Genomic DNA, 25,685 nt, shown 5'->3' on the forward strand with positions numbered 1-25,685 from the left:
GCTCACCACTGTGTCATTGTACTGCCAGAATACATGTGTGTGTGTGTGTGTGTGTGTGTGTGTGTGACGCCGTTTGTGTGTGTGTGTGTGTGTGTGTGTGTGTGGGTCGCCGGGTGTGTGTGTGTGGGTCACCATGTGTGTGTGTGTGGGTCGCCGTGTGTGTGTGTGTGTGCGTCGCGCCGTGTGTGCGTCGCGCCGTGTGTGTGTGTGTGTGTGTGTGTGTGTGTGTGTGTGTGCGTCGCGCCGTGTGTGCGTCGCGCCGTGTGTGCGTCGCGCCGTGTGTGTGTGTGTGTGTGTGTGTGCGTCGCGCCGTGTGTGCGTGTGCGTGTGCGTGTGTGTGTGTGTGTGTGTGTCGCGCCGTGTGTGTGTCGCGCCGTGTGTGTGTGTGTGTGCGCGCGCGCGCGGACGCACGGGTTTTCAGAACTTATTTTTTTAAATAAGTTTTGTTTTATAATAAACCAATCATTTAGAGTTTATTGAAAGAAGCCTAGTTAAAGTCTCTCTTACTCTGGGTCTAACAGCAGGATTGTACGTAATTGGCCATTTTGGTGAGTGAATTAAACTTTTAAACGAATAGTGTGGCCTGTAGAGTAATGGGGCAAGAGAAACTGTGCACTCCTCCCATCCCAGTTGTAACAGAAGTGAAGGCATTCAGAATTTTCAACTTCCACTTTGCTGTCTCCAGTCTGTGACAATAGTTCAATAACGCACAGTATGGCACTTGGCATAATTGCTTCAAACACCAGGCTTGGCAAAGCAATGGGCTTTGGCAGAGCCTAATTTCAATGCTGCCTCCCATTGGAATCGAGGCACATGCCCAGACACAACCGACCACACACGTTTGCGTAATTCAGAACCTGTTGCGAATGAGCAAGACTGTTCATAATCCTGAATTATAAGATCTCTCTTACAAGGTCACAACTGAGGCCGAATTTGACTAAAAATTTTGCAACTCCTGTACTATCAAGTCACAACATGCCTCATACTTAAAATTCTATTTGAGTTCGACAGGTTGGATGTTGAAAGGATGCTTACCCATGTGGAAGAGACCAAAACTAGTGGACATCGTTTAAAAATAAGGAGTCTCAAATTTAAGATGGGCATGAGAAGAAACTTTGTCCCTCAGAGGGTTGGGAACCTTTGGAACTCTCTTCCCAGAGCAGCGGAAGCAGAGTCAATGAATATGAACAGTACGAAGTCTTACAGCACCAGGTTAAAGTCCAACAGGTTTGTTTCAAATCACTAGCTTTCAGAGCACTGCTCCTTCCTCAGGTGAATGAAGAGGTGGGTTCCAGAAATATATATATAATATATATATATATAGACAAAGTCAAAGATGCATTACAATACTTTGAATGCATGTTTATATTGCATCTTTGCGCAAGTGCTCCGAAAGCTAGTGATTCGAAACAAACCTGTTGGACTTTAACCTGGTGTTGTATGACTTCTTACTGTGCCCACCCCAGTCCAACGTCGGCATCTCCACATCATGAATATGAAGGCAGAGGTAGACAGATTCTTCACTAAAAATGGAGTCAAAGGTTATCGAGGATAGGCAGAACGTGGAGTGGAGGCCACATTCAGATCTTATTGAATAGGGGTGCAGGCTCGAGGGGCCGAATGGTCTACTCCTGTATGTAATCCGCATGTTCGTATGCTCACAAGAAGGAATTTTCAATTTTTGGACCACATTCACAGCTGGATAAGCAGCGCAAGGCACATTTGTGAGAAACTAAACTCATATAAATAAATAAAACTGCCGCTTCTGATCTTCTGTGTTTATTGCACGTCTGGGACTAAACGGAAAATGTCAGGAAAATAAGGTTTTTGACGGATCGTTCAGCAGGTTTACCCGACCACCCGAAAAACACCACCCAATCCCAAAATGCAGCCTGAGTATTTATTTTACCTTCTCTTCTGGAGATAAACAAGTAATAAAAAGACAAATTGCAATTGGCAGCAAGAGGTTTCGCAAGAAACATTTGACAAGGTATGCAAAAGATTTGCCACAGAAGTTATTATTTCAAAAGCGAGATACTTCAGCACATTGAAAGGTTCGTTTTAGGGACAGACTATTTCTCTTGCGGATATGGTCAGTTTGCTTCAACCAGGTTTTTTTGTTTTGGATTTATTTCTAAATGTCTAAATTGGAACACTGGCGACATATTGCTAAAATCCTCAATGAAAAGAATTGTGCTCTAAATGAGACAGCTTTGGTGAATGGAGTACATGACATGAAAGAACTTAATCCAATGTGTCCAGCACAAATCAGGAAGAAAGGGTTAAATTGAATAGAACATTTTCAGTACCAAGACCACCAAACTGTGACTTTATATGTGCTATAGAATCATAGAATTTACGGTGCAGAAAGAGGCCATTCGGCCCATCGAGTTTGCACCGGCCCTACGACCCTACTTAAGCCCACACCTCCACCCAATCCCTGCAACCCAACCTAACCTTTTTGGACACTAAGGGCAATTTATCATGGCCAATCCACCTAACCTGCACATCTTTGGACAGTGGGAGGAAACCGGAGCACCCGGAGGAAACCCACGCAGACATGGATAGAACGTGCAGATTCCGCACAGGCAGTGACCCAAGCCGGGAATCGAACCTGGGAACCTGGAGCTGTGAAGCAACAGCGCTAACCACCTTGGTACCGTGCCGCCCTAATTGGGAACCAGTGGTCGGTTTGACCACCAAAAGCTGCCAGAGAACTCGTGGACCAAGGCATTTTTAAAAACCTTTTCTTGTCAAGCCTTTGCCGCCCCACCCCTTCTCGGGTGTGAAATTGTGCTAATCTCCACACCCTCCCAAAATCCCGTGGGAATCAACTAAACTGTTTATATCCTTGATTTGTCTCCAGCTTGCCTGATTTGTGTCTGCCAGCAGAAAGCCAGTCACCATTCAGTCTGGCCGCTACCTGATGGGATGTTGACGAGGGCCGGCAATCAAAATTGTCGGAGACCCCCAAATGGGAAGCTCCGTCTCCCCAGAGCACTTCACATCCAGAATTTAAAATTTGCACTATTGTCAAAATATTTCATGCTTGCATTGAGCCACAAGAGTTCTCTGCACTATGGAATTTTTAAACTTACCTCCAAGTCATCCAAGGATCGGGTTATGCTGAAACGTTTTGATCTTCCATATGACCTCCTAACAGAAGAACGTTGGGAAGCTTGTGGAAATCCAAGCGAAATTCCAGAAAACTTTGTGCCCTGAAAAATGAAAATCTGACATCAATTTTGTACAATAATTTGAGCCATTGAAAAGAAAACTTCCAAAAAGAGGAAAATTGTATTGCATGTAGTGCTACATTAAACAGATTAGGAACATGCAAATGTAAAAGCAAAACAGAGTTAATGGCAATAACCTTTCAAAACTGGGAAAAGTTAGAAATGTAATCGGCTTTTAAGCAAGTGAAATGGGGGAAAGAGTAGAATGAGAACAAAAGTGTAAGTCTGTAATAGGATATAAGAAAGTAGAAACTACATGGCCAAAGAGCTGGTTGTGCATGGTGATAGGGAGTGATAATTTTCTGTTTTTATATCTAAATTCAATCCTGAATTGTCCTACATTTCACAAACTCAATCTGAAAGTTGACTGATCCAATTCCGGGTTTGGGAAGGAAAAAAGCTAGCCACGGTTTCCTTTTCTGACAAGGTAATTTATAAGCATCAGCCTTGCCACAGCTCTGATCTCGAGTAAAAGAGTCATGGGTTCAAGGCCCACTCCAGAGGTTTGGACCTTATTTGTAGATATGGGGCATAGAGGACCTCATTTAAGGAAGACATAAAAGATTCTCTGGCAGTGAAGTTCTCAGATTGACTGGCTAACATTTATCCCTCAACCAACATTATATTTTCCACTTACCACCTGAGTAAATTAAAACCAGGTTTAGTAGTCATGGCGGAGCCCAGAAAGGAGAGTCAAAAACAATGGGTGGGATTCTCCATCCGCCGTACCCGTTTTCTGGTGCAGCGCCCACCAGCAGTGGGATCCTCCGTCCCGGCAGTCGGCCAATGGGGATTCCCATTGTGGACACCCCTACTCCGTCGGGAAACCTGCAGGCATGAGGGCGCTGCCAGCGAAGCGGAGGAAATAGCCGCCGGAGAATCCAGCCCAAGGTTTATTTACTGGAAGAATGTATTTGTGGGATGGACAGCTGGTTTGCAATGCAGATCAAGGCCAGTAGCACGTGTTCAATTCCCGTACCAGCTTATCCGAACAGGCGCCGGAATATGGCAACTAGGGTCTTTTCACAGTAACTTCATACTTGTGACAATAAAAGTTTATTATTATTATTATTTACAAGTAAGTCCCAGTCGGAATTACTCTGCAGCTTGGCCCCTACCTGGGCCGGCTTTTACAATACCGCTGGACCTCCAGCCCTCAGTGGGAGAGCTCGTACCCTATGAGGCTCACAGAATTAGGGGTCATAGTTTGAGGATAAGGAGTAAACCTTTTAGGATTGTGGTGAGAGAATGGAGAATCACAGAAAGTAGTTGAGGTCAAAATGTTGTGTAATTTTACGAAGGAATTAGATATAGCTCTTAGGGTTAAAGGGATCAAAGGATGGGGGGGGGAGGGGGGGGAGAGAAGGCAGGATCAGCCTAAACTTGATGATCAGCCATCATCATGATGAATGCTGGAGCAGGCTCAAAGGGCTGAATGGCCTCCTTCTGCTCCTATTTTCTCTGTTTCTATATTTAATGGAGGGATACAAGGATAAGGGGAAAATGAAGACATTGTTCCATTGTTCCTAAAGTACAAAATAGACCGAGCATAGTGTTAAATAGAAAATGAGAAATATTAGCATAAATGTCAAGCATTTCTCTAAATATATCTATTTGATTCCACTGAGTTCATGGAAAGTGATAAGAAGCTGAGGAAGTTGAGCACTACATGTCATTGAATTTGAACAGGTATCATGGAAGAGTATTTAAAGTCAGCAAAATCGGTCATTTTTTTTACCAGGGCCTGATGAACGACAAAATTGCAATAATTATATGGACAGCCTTAGGCACTAAAACGAAAAGCACCAGCTTGTACTGAACACTTACTTATTTACATTGTACCAGAGAGGAATTTTCAAAGGCACATTTGAAATGTTATGATGAAGTGATTTTGTACTGGGGTGGTGGTTGTGATGTGTCTGCCGCAGCAAAATAAGGTGCAGGTTCATACTTGCTACTCCCAATACAGCAAATTTTTAATCTGATCTTAAACTTCTGGACGAAGAGAAAAATATGTGTACACAGACTGGGAACAGCAAATGGCAAGTTAAATCCTGCCATTCTTACGTAGTTCAAGGCAAACAAGAGTAGGGGCTAGGAACCCTGTGACTCACCTCTTAGCTCCCCAAAGCTTGGCCATAATTTCCAAGGCTAGGAGTGTGATACAATATTCTCCCCTTACCTGGAAGGGTGCAGCTCCAAAAACACTCAAGAAGCTCAACACTATCCAGGAAGAAGCAGTCCTGCTTGGTTGGCACTCCTTCCACAAACATTCATTCCCTCCACCACCGACGCACAGTAGCAGCCATGTGTATCATCTATAAGATGCACTGCCGGAACTCACCAAGGTTCCTTAGGCAGCACCCCTAGACCCACGACCACTACAGCATCTAGAAGGACAAGGGCAGCAGATACCTGGAAACTCCATCACCTGGAAGTTCCCCTCCAAGTCACTCACCACGCTGGCCTGGAAATATAATTGGTGTTCCTTCACTGTCAATGGGACAAAATCCTATTCCCCTACAGCACTGTGGGTGCGCCTACACCACAGGGACATCAGCAGTTTAAGAAGGCAGCTCACCACCCCCTTCTCAAGAGCAATTAGGGATGGGTAATGAATGCTGGCCTAGCCAGTGAAGCCCATTTCCAGAAAATTAACTTTGAAAACGCAAGAGTCTCCATGAGTTGAGGTTAGTGAAAATTACCTGTACATTATCCCCACTTGGAAGTTTTTTAAAAATTAATTTACAGGATGTGAGCACCATTGGCTGGATCCCTCAATGGGCGGGATCCAGGTCGCGACACCTCGCAGGATCTCGTTAATCTCGCAAAGCATAACAAGCTTTGTAAATCGTGAGCGGCTTCTCAAGAGATTTACCGGCTCCTGAGGCCGTTAGATCGCATCCTACACTTCAAATATACTTTGGAATTGAAGTCATGAAAGGTGCTTTATAAATGCAAGAGTTTTTTGTTTTTTTAAATTGTGATGATGCACAAATGTGGCTTTTCATGTTTGAAAAATACTTTATTGGCTATATAGCACTTGAGAGACATCCTGAGGTTATGAAAGGTGCTATATTTCAAAACAAATAAATTTAGACTAACAAATTCTTTCCCCCCCCAAATTACAGTAGCATAGTGGTTAGCACAATTGCTTCACAGCTCCAGGGTCAAAGGTTTTATCCCCGCCTTGGGTCACTGTCTGTGCGGAGTCTGCACGTTCTCCCCGTGTCTGCGTGGGTTTCCTCCGGGTGCTCCGGATTCCTCCCACAGTCCAAAGATGTGCAGGTTAGGTGGATTGGCCATGCTAAATTGCCCTTAGTGTCCAAAATTGCCCTTCATGTTGGGTGGGGTTACTGGGTTATGGGGATAAGGTGGAGGTGTGGATTGGGTAAGGTGCTCTTTCAAAGAGGCGGTGCAGACTCGATGGGCCGAATGGCCTCCTTCTGCACTATAAATTCTATGCAGGGGCAATTTAGCATGGCCAGTCCACCTCCCCTGCAAATCTTTTTGGGTTGTGTGGGTGAAACCCACGCAGACACGGGGAGAATGTGCAAACTCCACACGGACAGTGACCCGGGGCTGAGATTGCACACGGGTCCTCGGCGCAGTGAGGCAGCAATGCTAACCACTGTGAAAGGTGCTATATAAATGCAAGTTATTTCTTTCTTTACAAATATAGCAAGAAGCTAAGCAGTGCAATAAGCACACATCCAGCTCTGAGTGTTCAGAGATGGGGGTGCATTAGAAGGTCTGTACCAAAATCATTTTGCCTAAAACAATTTTAATAATTTTAAGCCTCAATAACTACCCCTCAATAAAATTAAGCTCCCAATATAACATTTAGTTTGGGAAACAGGATTTGATTATTAATAGAGGCGACCTGACAGCCACATGTTTTTAAAAAAAACTAATTCTCTTGTACCTTTCAGATTGCAAGGTTGACCAATGTCTCCAGGGTGGTGAGCGTTGAGCAATCCCCGACACAGGAGAAATAATTTCCTGGTGCAGTGGAGGTTTTGTGGGTGGCGTACTGTGATATAGGCACGTGCCTGGATTGTACAGTAGCCAAATTTTAGATAACACAAAAATAAGTGGAAAGGCAAGTTGCGAGAGGGGTACAAACAGTTTGCAAAGAGATATTGATAGATTAAGTAAGTGGGCAAAATGTTGGCAAATGGGAGTGTAATGTGGGAAATTGTGAAGTTGTTCATTTTGGAACGGAGAATAAAAGAACAGAGTTTTATTCAGATGGGAATAAACTGCCAACACAAACGGACTTGGGGTACTTGTGCACAAAACACAGGATGTCTAACTGAAACTGTAGAAGGTACTGATGAGACCATATCTGGAGCACTGTGAGCAGTTTTGAGCCCCTTGTATAAGGAAAGATATTATTTAATTGGAGGCGGTTCAGAGAGGCTCACTAGGATGATCCCCATTATGGACGGATTGTCTTATGAGCAAATGTAAATCAGATTGGGACTCTACTCAGTAGAATTTAGAAGATTATTAAAAAATTAAAGGTAGAAAGACAGAGTTTTACATAATGGATGAAAACCAGGAAGTGAAGGAATAAGAAAGAGGAGAAAACATGGGAAGTTTGTCTCTCAATTTTTAATGTAAACTAAATATCTCATGTCGTGTCCACGTGACATCGTGGGCGGGATTCTCCGGTCGCCAATGCCGAAATCGCGTTCGGCGATTGGCTGGAGAATCCCAGTTTCTGATTAAATTGGGGGTGGGGCTGCTTTCGCGATGCTCCGCCACCAACAAAGCAGCAGATCGGCTGCCTCAGGACGTTGCCCGAGGCCCACCCTGCCGATGCTCCGCCTCCGACCAGCCGGGTTTCCGACGGCGTGGGCCTCTCACGGTATAACCTATCGGGAACTCGGTGTGGTAGCTGCGGACTCAGTCCAGCGCCGCCACAGTCATGAGAGGGCCGGTCGGCGGGCAGGGGGAACTTTGGCAGGGACTGGAGGCACTGTTGGGGGGCGGTTCGCGAGCCGGCCAAAGAGGGTCACTATTTTTCAGACTGGGTCTGCGCGCAGCCGGCGCCAAGTTGCATGATGTTGCCGCTGCAGGCCAACACTGTGCGCGTGCACGGCCACACACCCAGCAATTCTCCGGGCCGTATCGGCAGCTAGAGCCGGGTGCTCTACGCTTGCCTTCCTGCCAGCCCCCAGCCAAACGGAGGATCAGTGGCCGTTTTGCGCCGCATTTTCAGTCGTAAAAGGCCACCGTTGTCACGCCGGTGTCAGGACATAGCCTGAGAATCGGAGAATTGAACCTCCTGTTTCTTAAGCAATTCCTGATGCTTAAGTTGACATGCATTATCCTATAATACAGCCAGTGTTAACTAAGTTACTATTCAGTCAATATTTGTGATAACTTTCTGGTTCATGGATCAATAGATTCTCATTACAAGTAAATTAAAAGGCAAATATTCACACATTAAACTACGCACCTAGATTAAGAGGTGAATTTTCCCCCCCAAAAGTCTGGAAAGGAGTTCTGAGGAAGGCAGCTGCTGCTTTCTCTTTTAAGAGCTCAACCATGTTTGAAAATGGTTATTCCCTTGTCAGTGCTGGGAAGTGAAATCGGGAAGGTGAGCTCACAGCCCAAAGCCCCAAAGCACAACACTGCAGCCAGGGAGGTGAAGTCTGAGCCACTGATTAACGGCGACGCAGGAAGAGAACAGAATTTATTGCGAGAACTGTTAGAAACACCAAAATAAAAGCTGCATGTGAAGTATTTGGAAAATATAATGGTTATAATGTTATAAATAAGCTCATTATAACTCAGTTACACTAGGATCTTGGGAGTTTTTTTTTAGAAAGCTCTTCCATCTTATTAGCAAAACTAGAAAACATCTTTGCATATTTTTCTTAAACAAAATTACAAAAATGCTTGAATTTGCCAAGTCAATCCCACTATGCATTTTGGTGCCATCTAGTGGAGACAAAATATAATTGCAATACTTGTTTCCATTGCTTGTCATCATTGTTATTTATTAATTCTGCAGACTCAGGGTTGAATGGCATATTAGTAAATCACTAAATATGCATTCTCTCAAACTGTCCTCTTAAAGCAGAACAGAATTCTAGTAATCCCATAATCTTCATGTGTAAAGGGATTATAGTGGATTAGCCATACTATGCAGATTTGCAAACAAAGCAAGTTTTGGCTTCATGTTGAAGCTAGCCAAAATACCGCTGAAGCTCCCCAGCCCCAGACCTGAACTCGTATCTTTCTCAGGTTAGTCTACTATTTTCTATCATGCTCTCTCCAAACTCATCCTATTCATGAGACCCACAACCTGATCTCTTAATCCTATTCCCACTAAAATACTGACTGCCCATCTTTCTTTCCCAGTCCTCATGTTAACCGGTATTGTTTACAGTTCTCCTTCTTCAGGTACTGTCCCCCTTTCCTTCAAAACTGCCGTTATTACTCCCTCCTCAAAGAAAATTTTTCACCCTCTCGTCTTTGCAAAATGTCCTCCAATCTTCAACATCTTTGAATTTACTGACAACTCCCAAATCTATTCAGACAATAGAATTCATAGAATCCCTACAGTGCCGAAAGAGGCCTTCGGCCCATCGAGTCTGCACCGACCCTTTGAAAGACCATGCTGCCGAGGCCCAATCCCGTGCCCTATTCCTGTAACACCACCCAACCTTTGGATACTAAGGGGCAATTTTAGAATGGCTAATCCACCCAACCTGCACATCTTTGGTCTGGGGGAGGAACCCGAAGCACCCAGAGAAAACCCACGCAGGCAAGGGAGAACGCGCAGGCTCCACATTGTTACCTGAGGTTTGAATCAAACCCGGGTCCCTGGCGCTGTGAGACAGCAGTGCTAACCACTGTGCCAGCATGCCGGCCTATCAGGTATCTGCGCATACCTTTCCTGGCACTCGATGTCACAATCCCTCCAATCAGTTTCCACCACTAGTGCAATCGTATATGTCTGTGACAATAATACATCATCGTCTTTCGTGTGATGGGACCCAGGGGTTGACCCGATTGATCTCCCCGTGGGGCTCATGGAATACAAGTTCCCCTCGGAGAGGCGGAGGACGAATATTGGGGCTCGTTGAATCGGACAGTTGAAAACCGGCCAGGATTGGAACCGGCATCTTTGGGTGGTCCCGGCTGGGACTGATATATTGCTCACTGTGATGCAGCCTTGCTAATATTAACCTAGGTGTTTAAGCTTTCTCGGGACTCATGTGAACATTATATTTCTCAATCTATCTGCAGCCTTTGGCATGTTGACCACATCATCCTTTTCCAGTCCATCTCCACTATTATCCAAGCTGGGTGTATTAGGTTTACACCTGCCTTACTCTATTCTTATCTATTTAATTGTAGCCAGGATATCACCTGCAATGGCTTCTCTTCCTGCTGCTGCTTTGTTACCTCTGATTTACCCTAAGGATCTATCCTTGACCCTCCCTTTATCTCATCTACCCACTGTCCCTTGGCAACATCGTGTGAAAACACAGCATTAGTTTTACACAAACACAGCCAATCCAGCTCTCCCTGATCACTCCCACCTCTCCAATGTCACTAAATTATCCAGCTGTTTGTTTGACATCAAATGCTGGATGAGTGGGCCTCCAATTAAATATTGGTAACTTTGAAGCCATTTGTGAAGCACCTTGTAGCATTTTATTTTAAAAGTGCTGTATTAATCATGGGGGGGGACTTCAACTGTGTACAGGACCCAAAGACGGACAGATCAAACCCCAGAACGGGGAAAACCTCAAACATGGCAAGGGAACTCAGTCACTATATGGAGCAGATGGGAGCAGTGGACCCCTGGAGATTCGCCCACCCGGGGGAGAAAGAATTCTCTTTCTTCTCCCCAGTACACAATGTGTACACCAGAATTGACTTCTTTGTGGTGGGGAAAAGGGTGCTTCCAGGGATAGACAAGGTGGAATATTCCGCAATTGTGATATCAGACCACGCCCCACACTACATGGACGTGCGGCTGGAGACGGGAAGGGCCCAGCGCCCCACATGGAGGTTGGACGGTGCCTTACTAGCTGACAAGGCCTTCAGCGAAAGGATAGCGCGGGCCATAGCGGAATACACGGAGAACAACCAAAACGGGGAGGTCTCATCCTCCACGTTCTGGGAAGCGCTTAAGGCCGTACTAAGAGGGGAAATCATTGCCTACAAAGCGCAAAGAGATAGGGAGGAAAGGGTGGCTAGGCAGAAGCTGGTCGACTCCATACTGGAGGTAGACCGTAAATACTCCGAGGCCCCGACCGTAGAGCTCCTGGCGGAGAGAAAAGAATTACAAAGGAACTTTGACCTGCTCTCCACCAGGAAAGCAGTACACCAACTCCGCCAGGCACGCGGGGCCCTGTACGAACACGGAGACAAAGCCAGCCGCCTGTTGGCACACCAGCTGAGAAAGCAGGCAGCCAGCAGGGAAATTGCGCAAATCAGAGGTACCAGAGGCATGTGGGAAACAGAACCAGAGAGGATTAACGAAACCTTCAAGGCCTTCTACCAAGAGCTATACACCTCGGAGCCCCAACGGGGAAGGCTGGGATGAACCGGTTTCTTGATGGACTGGACATACCAGTCGTGGGAGAGGGCAGAAAACGGGATCTGGAAGCACCACTAGCACTGGGAGAGATCATGGAGAGCATTAGCTCCATGCAGACGGGGAAGGCGCCGGGACCGGACGGATTCCCGGCGGACTTCTACAAAAAATTCGCGACAGCGCTGGCCCCGCACCTGCGGGAGATGTTCACAGACTCGCTAGCTAGGGGCACACTGCCACCCACGTTAGCACAGGCCTCAATCTCGCTGATACCTAAGAAAGACAAAGACCCAACGGAATGTGGGTCATACAGACCCATATCTCTGCTGAACGCAGACGCCAAAATACTGGCCAAAATCCTAGCCAAAAGGCTAGAAGACTGTGTACCTGAGGTGGTCACAGAGGACCAGACGGGCTTCGTCAAAGGTAGACAGCTTACCGCGAACATCAGGCGCCTGCTGAACGTGATAATGACCCCCTCCGGGGAGAGAACACAAGAGGTGATCGTCTCCCTGGACGCAGAAAAGGCCTTCGACAGAGTCGAATGGAAATACCTCATAGAGGTACTGGAGCGGTTCGGGCTTGGAACAGGGTTCACCGCTTGGGTAAAGCTCCTATACAACGCTCCCATGGCGAGTGTACGGACCAACAATACCAACTCCCAATACTTCCAGCTGCACAGGGGCACCAGACAAGGATGCCCACTGTCCCCGCTGCTGTTCGCACTAGCAATCGAACCGCTAGCAATCGCGCTCAGGGCAGCAAAAAATTGGAGGGGGATCCGAAGGGGAGGTAGAGAGCACAGAGTCTCACTCTATGCGGATGATCTGCTCCTCTATATCTCGGACCCACAAAGCAGCATGGACGGAATCATAGCGCTCCTGAAAGAGTTTGGAGCCTTCTCGGGCTACAAACTCAACATGAGCAAAAGTGAGATCTTCCCAGTGCACCCGCAAGGGGGGGGGGGGGGGGGGGGGGGGGGCAGCACTAAAGGGCCTGCCGTTCAAACAAGCCCGAAATAAATTCCGCTACCTGGGGATCCAAATAGCCCATGACTGGAAAGGGATCCACAAATGGAACCTCACCAGCCTGACGGAGGAAGTTAAAAAGGACCTGCAAAGATGGAACACACTCCCACTCTCCCTCGCAGGAAGAGTCCAGACGATCAAAATGAACGTACTGCCCAGGTTCCTTTTCCTGTTTAGATCCATTCCGATCTACATCCCCAAGGCCTTTTTCAAAGCGCTGGACAAACATATCATGGCGTTCGTTTGGGGGGGGGTAAAAATGCTAGGATCCCAAAGAAGGTCATACAAAAAACAAAATCCAGGGGGGGGGCTAGCCCTCCCGAATCTACAATTCTACCAATAGGCGGCAACAGCCGAGCGAGTAAGGGGATGGATCCAGGAGCCAGAAGCCGAGTGGGTGCGTGCGGAGGAGGCCTCCTGCATGGGAACCTCCCTCCGGGCCCTCGCCACGGCAGCACTCCCATCCCCACCCAAAAAACACTCCACCAGCCCAGTGGTGACAGCCACCCTCCAATCCTGGAACCAACTGCGGCAGCAATTTGGCCTGTACAAAATGTCGGACAAGGCTCCCATCTGCAACAACCATAGGTTCAAACCAGCACTGACCGACGCCACCTTCAAAAGGTGGAGGCAGGACGGGGGGACACTGACAGTCAGGGACCTATACACGGACGACAGGATCGCAACACTGGACGAACTGACAGAGAAATTTCAGCTAGCTGGGGGGAACGAGCTACGGTACCTGCAGCTCAAAAACTTCCTACGAAAGGAGACAAGGACGTACCCACAACCGCCACGACAGACACTATTGGAAGACCTACTGGACGCAAGTATCCTAGAGAAAGGGAACTGTAGTGACATGTATGACCGACTGGTAGACAGGGACGACACCGTACTGGACGCAACAAGAAGGAAATGGGAGGACGACCTGGGGATGGAGATAGGGTGGGGACTCTGGAGCGAAGCACTGCATAGGGTCAACTCCACCTCCACGTGCGCAAGGCTCAGCCTGACGCAACTAAAAGTGGTACATAGAGCCCACTTAACGAGAAACCGTATGAGTAGGTTCTTCCCGGAGGTGGAGGACAAATGTGAGCGGTGCCAGAGAGGCCCGGCCAACCACGCCCACATGTTCTGGTCTTGCCCCAGACTTGTGGAGTACTGGACAGCCTTCTTCGAGGCTATGTCCAAAGTGGTGGGGGTGAGGGTGGAGCCATGCCCGATAGTGGTGGTCTTCGGGGTTTCAGACCAGCCAGATCTATTCCTGGGGAGGAGGGCGGACGCCCTTGCCTTTGCCTCCCTGATTGCCCGCCGTAGAATCCTGTTTGGCTGGCGGTCAGCAGCACCACCCAGAGCTGCAGACTGGCTGTCCGACCTCTCGGAATCTCTCCAAATGGAGAAAATCAAATTCGCCATCCGAGGGTCGGACGACGGCTTCCACAGAACGTGGGAGCCATTCATGCAACTGTTCCGGGACCTGTTTGTGGCCAACGTACATGAGGAAGAATAGTCGGGTGGCCAAGAACCAGGGAAAAATGGGCGGGAATCGGGGGAAGGTAGCCGGGGGGAGGGGGGGGGGGGGGGGGGGGCTACGGGCTCGGTATGGGGGTTTGATGGCAAGCCAAGGCCCAAAACCAAACTATAAATAAATGCCTATAAACATGTGCCTCGGCCATATTGGGGAATGTAAAATATGTATGCTGGCTAAAGGGGGCGGCCACAATTATTGTTATGAAGATGCTTACCTGTAAATATTCATGTAAAATTTTTGTGTTTTCCTTTTTTTTTTCTCTCTCTCTAATAACTTGTAATTTGTCATATATAAAATATGAAAACTCAATAAAAAAACATTTATAAAAAAATAAAAGTGCTGTATTAATACAAGTTCTGTTAAATAATGTCTGATGTTGGCATAATGCAATTTAGCAATGAAGTGCAAAGTGATTTGCGGGCAGTCTAACACTAGCCAGCAATCAACAAGTTATTTTGGGATAACCACTCCTTTTGGTGCTGTCTTTTGTAGTTATGTTCTTCCACATGAGTTCCTAATAAAAGTAAACCTGTTTCGCGTTTTAAAATGCTAGTTACAGGCAGCCTGATACAATCATCTTGTGGAGATACCCATCCTCAAAGAGACCATAGAGATGTGTATTGTTCCAGTGGGATCAGAGACACGAGTTACTCAGATGTACTGCTCGGAACCAAATTTAAGTACAAACCATCTTAAAGCATTATACCTTCTACTCTCAGTTTGTCCTGAGTTTTGAATACTTCAGTTAAGTACAATCCCATTAGAACATTAGTTTTGCAGTGTAAGGTTGAACGAGTATGCCACTACAGTAACTGACTTCATTAGTAAGTGTGTAGAAGGCTGTGTGTTTCCCAACCGGAAACCCTGGATGAAGAGGGATATCCACTGCTTGCTGAAGTCTAGGTCTGAGGCGTTCAAGTCAGGCGACCCTGACCTATACAAGAAAGCCAGATATGATCTAAGGAAATCCAAAGATGCCAAAAGACATCTTGAGTCCCAGGCTAGCCACACGGACCCCCGCCACTATGGCAAGTTCTGAAAGACATAAAGGGCTACAAGATGAAGGCATGTAAAATCGCCGGCTCCAACGGCCCCCTCCCTGAAGAGCTCAACACATTCTATGCCCGCTTTGAGCAAGAGGTCAGCGAGAGCACGCCCTCCACCCTGGAAGCCTCGGATAAACCTATATCTGAGACCACCTTTGCCAATTTCAGAGCAGCCTTCTCGAAGGTCAACCACGGAAAGCCACTGGCCCGGATGGGGTACCTGGACGAGCATTCAGGTCTTGCGCGGATCAGCTGGCGGGGGTTTTCGCAGACATCTTCAACCTCGCTTTACAACAATCTATATGCTTCAAGAAGATGACCATCAACCCTGTACCAAAGAAAAGCCAAGCAGCGTGCCTTAATGACTATTGTCCAGTGGCTCTGACATCCATCATCATGAAGTGCTTTGAAAGGTTAGTCATGGCACGAATCAACTCCAGCCTCCCAGATTGCCTTGATACACTACAGTTTACCTACCGCTGCAACAGGTCCACAGCAGAAGCCATCTCCATGGCCCTGCACTCTACCCTGGAACACCTAGATAACAAAGACACCTATGTCAGACTCCTACTTATCGACTACAGCTCAGCCTTCAACACCATCATTCCTACGAAACCTCCAAACTCCTTGGCCTTGGCTCCTCCCTCTGCGACTGAATTCTGAACTTCCTAACCCACAGACCACAATCAGTAAAGATAGGCAATACCACCTCTTCCACGATCATCCTCAGCACCAGTGCCCCACAAGGCTGTGTCTTCAGCCCCCTACTATACTCCTTATACACCTATGACTGTGTGACTAAATTCCCCACCAACTCGATTTTCAAATTTGCTAATGACATCACCGTAGTGGGTGGGATTTCAAACAATGACGGGACAGAGTATAGGAATGAGATAGAGAATCTGGTGAACTGGTGCGACGACAATAATCTCTCCCTCAATGTCAACAAAACAAAGGAGATTGTCATCGACTTCAGGAAGCGTAGTGGAGGAGATGCCCCTGTCTACATCAATGGGAACGAAGTAGAAAGGGTCGAGAGCTTCAAGTTTTTAGGTATCCAGATTACCAACAACCTGCCCTGGCCCCCCCATGCTAGACACTATAGTTAAGAAAGCCCACCAACGACTCTTTCTCAGACAACTACGAAATTTGGCATGTCAGCTACGACTCTCACCAACTTTTACAGATGCACCATAGAAAGCATTCTTTCTGGTTGTACCACAGCTTGGTATGGAGCCTGCTCTGCCCAAGACCACAGGAAACTACAAAAGATTGTGAATGTAGCCCAGTCCATCACGCAAACCAGCCTCCCATCCATTGACTCTGTCTATAATTCCCGCTGCCTCGGAAAGGCAACCAGCACAATTAATGACCCCACGCACCCTGGACATACTCTCTTCCATCTTTTTCTGTGAGAAAAAAGACACCAAAGTTTGAGGTCACGTACCAACCGACTCAAGAACAGCTTCTTCTCGAACATTAGGCACCTGCTAAACGTGATAATGACCCCATCCAGGGAGAGAACACCAGAGGTGATAAACTCGCTCTAGAAGCAGAAAAGGCATTCGATAGGGTCGAAGGGAAATACCTCAAAAGGTACTGGAGCGGTTTGGGCTTGGAACAAGGTTCACCTCCTGGGTAAAACTCCTATATAATGCTCCCATGACGAGTGTACGGACTAACAACACCAATTCCCGATACCTCCAGCTGCACAGGGGCACCAGACAAGGATGCCCACTGTCCCCGCTGCTGTTCGCTCTAGCGATCGAACCATTAGCAATCGCGCTCAGGGCAGCAGAAAGCTGGAGGGGGATCTAAAGGGGCTGCAGAGAGCACAGAGTCTCAGTCTATGCAGATGACCTGCTCCTCTACATTTCGGACCCACAAAGCAGCATGGACGAAATCATCGCTCTCCTGAAATAGTTTGGCGCCTTCTTGGGCTACAAACTCAACATGAGCAAAAGCGAGATCTTCCCGGTACACCCACAAGGAGGGAGGGTGGGGGGGGGCAGCACTAACGGGACTGCCATTTAAACACGCCCGACACAAATTCCACTACCTGAGTATCCAAATAGCCCATGACTGGAAAGGGATCCACAAATGGAACCTCACCAGTCTGATGGAGGAAGTAAAAAAGGACCTGCAAAGCTGGAACATACTCCCGCTCTCCCTCACGGGGAGAGTCCAGACGATCAAAATGAAATGAAATGAAATGAAAATCGCTTATTGTCACGAGTAGGCTTCAATTAAGTTACTGTGAAAAGCCCCTAGTTGCCACATTCCGGCGCCTGTTCGGGGAGGCTGGTACGGGAATCGAACCGTGCTGCTGGCCTGCTTTAAAAGTCAGCGATTTAGTTCAGTGAGCTAAACCAGCCCAGTCCCTGAGGATCCAAGCTAGCCAGGGGAAGGAGCCAAGGTACCTGCAACTCAAAAAGTTCCGACGAAAGAAGACAAGGACATATCCACAACCGCCACAACTCTAACTGGTCGAATTACTGGACACAAGCATCCTAGATAAATGAAACTGTAGCGACATGTATGACCAACTGGTAGAAAGGGCCGACACCGTACTTGACGCAATAAGAAAGAAATGGGAGGAAGACCTGGGGATTGAGATAGGGTGGGGACTCTGGAGCGAAGCACTGCATTGGGTCAACTCCACCGCCACGTGCGCAAGGCTCAGCCTGACTCAACTAAAAATGGTACATAGAGCCCACTTAACAAGAACATGTATGAGTAGGTTCTTCCCGGAGGTGGAGGATAGATGTGAACGGTGCCAAGGAGGCCCGGCCAACCACGTCCACATGTTCTGGTCTTGCCCCAGACATGCGGGGTACTGGCCAGCCTTCTTAGAGGCAATGTCCAAAGTGGTGGGGATGAGGGTGGAGCTAAACCAGAGAGAAAAGAAAGGCAACCCACAGGAGAAGGGGAGTGGGGGCAGGAGGGGGTGGAAGAGCGAGGAGGCAGGGAACAATAGGGGGGAACCAGTGAGGTGGGGAGGAGGGCGCGGGAAACAATAACAAACTTGGCATCTACAGGAGCAGAGAACAAGACAAATCCGGGCGAAAGACGGGACGAACGCCTGAAGCGGAGGATGATCGTGAAACGACAACGGCAGTGAAAACCGTCCGGGAGAAGCAAGCGATAACACCAACACCAGATCCATTCGCGTATTGCCCTTTCTACTTGTTCTGTAATTGTTTCCCCGGCGCCCAAATGTGTCTGTACCTCACCCAGTTTCCTCCCCCCCCCCCTCCCCCCCACCACAAACAGATGCCTACTTAGGTGCTAAAAACAATACTGCCAATTGTACAGAGCTGCTGTTGTTGAGCTAGCACATAATACCCTACCAGTTATTTTATTCTAACTTTTTTTGTTGTTGTTTGTTTTGTTTTTTGTACGTGTTCCCTTCTCTTCTATGTATATATATATATGTATTCTATTTTGTGTACATAACGGTAAACCCAATAAAAAACATTTATTTTTAAAAAAGAACAGCTTCTTCCCTGCTGCCATCAGACTTTTGAATGGACCTACCTCGTATTAAGTTGATCTTTTCTCTACACCCCAGTGATGACTGTAACATTACATTCTCTAGTCTCTCCTTCCTTCCTTATGTACGGTATGCGTTGTATGGCATGCAAGAAACAATACTTTTCACTGTATACTAATACATGTGACAATAATAAATCAAATCAAGGTTGGATGGAAAATTTTATCTAAATGCTAATTAGTGACTATAATATTCTTGTGCTTATGTAGTGTTCTGCAATGAGACAGGGCTAATTGATACTCTTAGTAAAAGATCTACCAGGAAATAGTAATCATAATACAACTGAATTTCACATTAAGTTTGAAAACAACTTACTCTAATCACAAACAAGGATCTTAAAATTAAACCAAACCAATTACATAGATATGAAGGAGAACTTGCTGAGGGAGATGAATTGACAGATTGCCAATGTCAGAAATCTGTCCAATTATGGAAATTTCTGATCCCTCTGAATAGATCTTCTGTCCTACTGGTCATTACACTCACCACCTCCTATTATAACATGGGAGCGAACTGACGTAGTTGGTCACTGGTATTGATGTTGGAAAGGATCTCATAGAAGAAAGATGAGAATCATTCACTCAGCAATTTTGACGGTTGACAGTTACAAGAATTTTGTCTCACCTCTTGCTCTCATTTGCTGGGATCCACACAATTAAGGGTGAGCGTCTTGGTAGTTGGGACTGAATTTCCTCACCTAAAATGCAATTATGCCCACTTGCCTGGATGAGTGCAGCTTCAACATTCAAGAAGCTCGACATTAGCCAGGACAAAGCAGCCCACTTGATTACACCTCCTTCCACAAACATTCAAATCCTCCACCACCGACGAACAGTGCCAGCCATGTGTACCATCTACAAGATGCACTGCAGTAACTCACCAAGATTCCTTAGACAGCACCTTCCAAATCCACGCCCACTACCATCTAGAAGGGCAAGAGCAGCAGATACCTGGGAACGCCAGCAATTAGGGATTCCCCTCCAAGTCACTCACCATCCAGACTTGTAAATATATCGGCCATTCCTTCACTGTCACTGGGACAAAATCCTGGAACTCCCTCCCTAACAGCAGTGGGTGTACCTACAACTCAAAGACTGCAGCGGTTCAAGAAGACAACTCACCATCACCTCTAAAGGGAAGCTAGGGATGGATAATAATTGCTGGCCTAACCAGCGATGTCCACATCCTGCAAATGAATAAGGAATAAGACAAAAGAGTCCTTTGGAAAAGGTGGAGTTGGTTTCAGAATGCAAACCGCTAATACAAAGGGTAATTACGAGAGAAAGGTTTAAAGCATGATTCGGGAGTAAGTTTTGAAACTTTCCTATGACAATCCTCTCGGGAATACCGAGGAAGAAACCCACAGACACTAACCTGGGATCAGGGTGGAGCGTGCGTTTGGCCACAGCCAATCTTGTGTGTTTCAAAAAAAGAATGTGTTTGCTAATAAGACCATTGTAGCTTCAAATGTACTTGTTCTTCGCGTTAATATTAATATCTGTGTAATTGTTAAGCTAAAGGGGGAGTAAAAGAGTATTGTATTATATTTTCCATGTTAAATAATATTTTTGTTTTAAAATTAGCGATCCTGTGACTCTGTTCCTCCACTTGTATAAAAATAGGTAAATGTTATGGGGCGGGATTCTCCACTTTGGAGACTAAGTGTTGACGCCGATGCAAAACTGGCACAGAACCAGAATCAATTCAGCAACTGTGGAGGGGCTAGCACCGGCGCAACGTGGAACACAATTGATTCCAATGAAAAACGGTGCGGGATTCGCCAGACCTGTGATTGACAAGCTGCAGCCGTGTATACACATTACAATCCCCACACACCAACACTCATGCCAGCCATCAAGATGCCGCTGGTTGTGCTAGAGCACACCTACACAGCAGGTGGGTCAGCTGGGGGACGTCTATACTACCCGTGGCCCCATTTTCAGTGTGCTGTCAGCAGCGTGTGCAGCTGCATGGCTGCCTTTCCGGCTGCGGCAATGGTGCTGCGTGTCCATCCACCCCTGCCCCACAGCCTACCTCCTGGCCACCACCTGCTACTCCCCCGCACCCCGGCTCTGGCAGAAGTCACCTGGCCAGCAGTACAATTGTCAGCACACTATGGCGATGTTGGCCATTTCCGTAGCCGCTCTCTCTCCCTCAACAGCCACGACACCAGTTTCACGATTTTCAAAAGCACAAGTGAACCGTGCCTTCCGGAACTCGGCCCATCGGGGCAGAATATAGCGGAGGCCCCGGAGAATACCGGATCAGGCCCGCTAATGATATGCAAACGGTGTTTACTGCATGTGCGCTCCGGACTGCATTGGTGCCTGTCGAGGTGGAGGAGAATAGCGATTTTGCGTCACATCGGTGCCCGCCGCTATTTTAGTGTTGGAACTTATTCTCTGCGCAATCGCGTTTTCGGCTTCAGCCAATGGAGAATCCCGCCCATGGTCTTTTGAGCCAGTGTCACATTCTAGGATTTTCCCATCCAGTTCTCACATCAAGTAAGATTGTAACACAGCTCACCTCCCAGCAGGACTCTATCCTTTTAATGAAACAGAACAAACTCCAGTGATAGAATAATGTGTTGGATGATACGTATGATTTGGGTTAGTACAATTATAGCACATGACTGCTCAAATTGTCTTAAGTACTCATTCCCATCTTAGTCTTATCCGATATGATGCCAGAGTCATTGCAGATACATAGGAACATGGGAATTAGGAGCACAAGGCGGCAATTCAGCCCTTCGTGCCTGCTCTGCCATTCAATCAGATCATGGCTCATCGCTTCCTGGTCTCAGAGCCACCTCCCTGCCTGTTTCCCGTATCCCTTTAACCCTTTTAAAAAAAGAAAATCAGAAATAAGGGCAGCACGGTAGCACAGTGGTTAGCACAAATGCTTCACAGCTCCAGGGTCCCAGGTTCAAATCCCGGCTTGGGTCACTGTCTGTGTGGAGTCAGCACGTTCAACCCGTGTCTGCGTGGGTTTCCTCCGGGTGCTCCGGTTTCCTCCCACAGTCCAAAGATGTGCAGGTTAGGTGAATTGGCCAGGCTAAATTGCCCTCAGGGTCCAAATTTCCCTTAGTGTTAGGTGGGGTTACTGGGTTATGGGGATAGGGTGGAGGTATGGGCTTGGGTAGGGTGCTCTTTCCAAGAGCCGGTGCAGACTCGATGGGCCGAATGGCCTCCTTCTGCACTGTAAATTCTGTGAAATATCTATCACCCTCTTGAAACCATTTAATGATTCGGACTCCACCACACCATGGGGAAGCGAGTTCCACAAATTCATCACCCTCTGCAAGAAGTAGTGCCTCCTCATCTCAGTTTTAACTGAGATAGATTACCCAATCTTCAGTGAGTTTTGTAGCAGTTGTTTAGAATTCAGTGGCTTCCTCGATCCTTCAGAAAGTATTAAGAATTATCAACCTAATGTGACGATTGGAGTAATCACTAGGCAGATGAGTCGAGGGAACCAATTATGTTTTCATGACAATCCTGAAGCACTCAGTGCTGTTTCCAAGATTCGAGTCACAAATTACCTAATTCTATTAAAAGTTAATTTCATAATATCCTCAGGAATTTGAACGCACAACCCATGTACTAAGTTTTTTTAAAAAATATTTTTATTCTCCTCCTTTTTCACATTTCTCCCGAATTTACACCCACCAACAACAAACAATAATCAACAACAAATATGTCAAACAATAACAACGATCCCATCCTCCCACCAACCCCCAAACATCAGCCCGCATGTTAACATAAACAAATGACAAAAAGGAATCAGGGATTACCCATAGTCATCTTTAATATACACAGCCCCGCTCCCCCAACCCACCCACCCATCCCCCCCAACTAATGTTCGATGTTATCCAGTTCTTGAAAGTGCATAATAAATAGTGCCCATGAATTGTAGAACCCCTCCGTCCTTCCCCTCAGTTCGAACTTAACCTTCTCAAGGGTCAAGTATTCCAACAGGTCCCCCCGCCACGCCAGGGCACAGGGTGGAGAGGCTGCTCTCCATCCCAGCAGGATCTGCCTTCGGGCAATCAACGAGGCGAAGGCTATGATATCTGCCTCCGCACCCGTTTCCAACCCTGGCTGGTCCGACACCCCACATATGGCCTCACGGGGACCCGGGTCCAGTTTCACATGCACCACTTTAGAAATTACCCTAAAAACCTCCTTCCAGTAATCCTCTAGCTTTGGACAGGACCAAAACATATGAACGTGATTAGCAGCGCACACCCCACAACGTTCACACACATCTTCTACTCCTGCAAAAAAATCGGCTCATCCTCGCCCTCGTGAGGTGCGCTCTATATACCACCTTCAGCTGTATCAGCCCCAACCTCGCACATGAGGTGGAGGCATTCACTCTCCGGAGCACCTCACACCAGACCCCCTCCTTTATAACCTCCCCCAGCTCTTCCTCCCACTTTGCTTTGATCCCTTCCAGTGATGCCTTATCCTTTTCCAACATAGCTCCGTACACTGCTGACACTACTCCCTTCCCCATTCCCCTTGCCGCCAGCACCTCCTCCAGCAATATTGAAGCCGGTTCCTCTGGGAAGCTCTGTATCTCCTTCCTGGCAAAGTCCGAAAACTGCATATATCTAAACACTTCTCCCTGCTCCAGCCCATACTTCGCTTCCAGCTCCCTCAATCCTGCAAATCGACCCCGAAGAAACAAATCTTTTAGCGTCTTAATCCCCTTCTCTTCCCATTTCCAAAAACTTCCATCCCATCTCCCTGGCTCAAATCTGTGGTTCTCCCGAATCGGCATTTCCCTTGACCCTGCCCCTAACCCGAAGTGTTGGCGAAACTGCCTCCAAATTCTCAACGAAGCTATTATTACCGGACTCCCTGAGTATTTTCCCAGAGCTATCGGGAGCAGCGCTGTTGCTAGTGCTTTCAGCCCCGACCCCCTGCACAAACTCTCCTCCATTCTGACCCACTGGGAATCAACCCCTCTGACCCAGCTCCGCACCTTCTCCACATTCGCCGCCCAGTTGTAGTACATCAGGTTCGGGAGACCCAAACCCCCTCCCTGCCTGCCTTCCCCTCTGTAGCAGCACCTTCCTCACTCTGGCCACCTCCCCTCCCCATATGAATGAGGTAATCCTTCCCTCAATCTCCCAGAAAAAAGACTTTGGCAGGGAAATCGGTAGGCATTGAAAAATAAACAGAAATTGCGGCAACACATTCATTTTAACCGCCTGTACCCGGCCCGCCAGTGACAGAGGAAGACCATCCCACCTTGCCAGATCGGCTTTCACTCTCCCCACTAAACTAGTGATGTTGTACCTGCGAAGCTGTCCCCACTCCCAGGCAACCTGCACCCCCAGATACCTAAAGTGAGTCCCTGGCCTACGGAATGGCAGCCCCTCCACCCCTGCCCCCACCCCCGGCCGGGACACCACAAAATACTCACTCTTGTCCAGGTTCAGCTTGTACCCAGAGAAAGACCCAAATACCCACAGTAGCTCCAATATTCCTCCTATCGACGCACTCGGTTCCGACACATACAGCAGCGAGTCGTCGGCATATAAGGACACCATGTGCTCTATCCCCCCCACCGCACTATTCCTTTTCATGCTCCTGAACTTCTTAATGCGATGGCCAACGACTCAATGGCAAGTGCAAACAGCTGGAGGGACATAGGACATCCCTGTCTCGTCCCACGGTGGAGGGAAAAGTATCTCAAACTGATATTGTTCGTGCGGACACTCGCCTTCGGCTCCTTATATAATAGCTTTACCCAGTTCATAAATCTTGGTCCAATCCCAAACCGCTCCAGCACTGTCATCAGGTACCCCCATTCCACCCAATCAAACGCCTTCTCGGTGTCCAATGCCACAACCACCTCAGCTTCCTTCCCTTCCGTTGGTGCCATAACGACGTTCAAAACCCTCCTAATAGTCGAAAACAGCTGCCTCCCTTTCATAAACCCCGTCTGATCCTCACCTATTGCCTTCGGGAGGCACTCCTCCAGCCTACCCGCCAGTTCCTTCGCCAATACTTTTGCGTCCACATTCAGAAGTGATATGGGCCTATACGACCCACATTCCATCGGATCCTTATCTTTTTTAAGTAACAGTAAAATCGATGCGTGCCCCAAGGTTTGTGGCAGCACTCCCTTCCCTATCGCCTCTTCAAACATCCCCACCATCAGGGGTGCCAACTTATCCTTAAATTTCTTTATAATATTCCACTGGAAACAAATCCGGCCCTGCCACCTTCCCCGACTGCATCCTCCTAATCGCATCTTTTATCTCCTGCTCCAGTTTTGCTCCTTCTAATATAGCCCTGTCCCCCTCCCCTAGCCTCGGGTACTCCAACCATCTAGAAATTCTTGCATCTCACGGTCTCCCCCGGGTGGTTCTGATCTGTACAACCTCTCGTAAAACTCCTCAAAAACCTTGTTAATCAGCTCCAGAGCCACCACCAACTTCCCTGACCTGAAGAATTTCCCTTGCCGCTGCCTGTCTCCGGAGCTGACCTCCATGTTCATAAACTGCACCCCTTGCTCGTCTCAGTTGGTGCACCGCCTTCCTGGTGGACAGTCGGTCAAAGCTCGCCTGTAGTTGCTTCCTCTTTTCCAGCTTCGCTGGGTCCCCATCTTCTGCATAACTACCTCCAACATCTCATCTATTACCCTCTGCCGCTCCAACCTCTCCTCTTTCTCCACCCTGGCCTTGAGCAAAATTACCTCACCCCTCACCA

At 47.6% G+C, this 25,685-nt stretch overlaps 1 protein-coding gene across 1 annotated transcript in view; it reads right to left on the reverse strand.

Annotated features, from left to right (window-relative positions):
- Positions 1-25,685, reverse strand: part of rgs12b (regulator of G protein signaling 12b) — a 230,195-nt gene that overhangs the window by 160,394 nt on the left and 44,116 nt on the right. The window contains 1 exon segment of the mRNA XM_038805850.1: positions 3,099-3,218. Within this exon segment, the coding sequence (XP_038661778.1) occupies positions 3,099-3,218 (120 nt within the window).

Source organism: Scyliorhinus canicula, chromosome 8, assembly GCF_902713615.1.
Source record: "Scyliorhinus canicula chromosome 8, sScyCan1.1, whole genome shotgun sequence".
In the NCBI taxonomy this organism is placed as follows: Eukaryota; Metazoa; Chordata; class Chondrichthyes; order Carcharhiniformes; family Scyliorhinidae; genus Scyliorhinus; species Scyliorhinus canicula.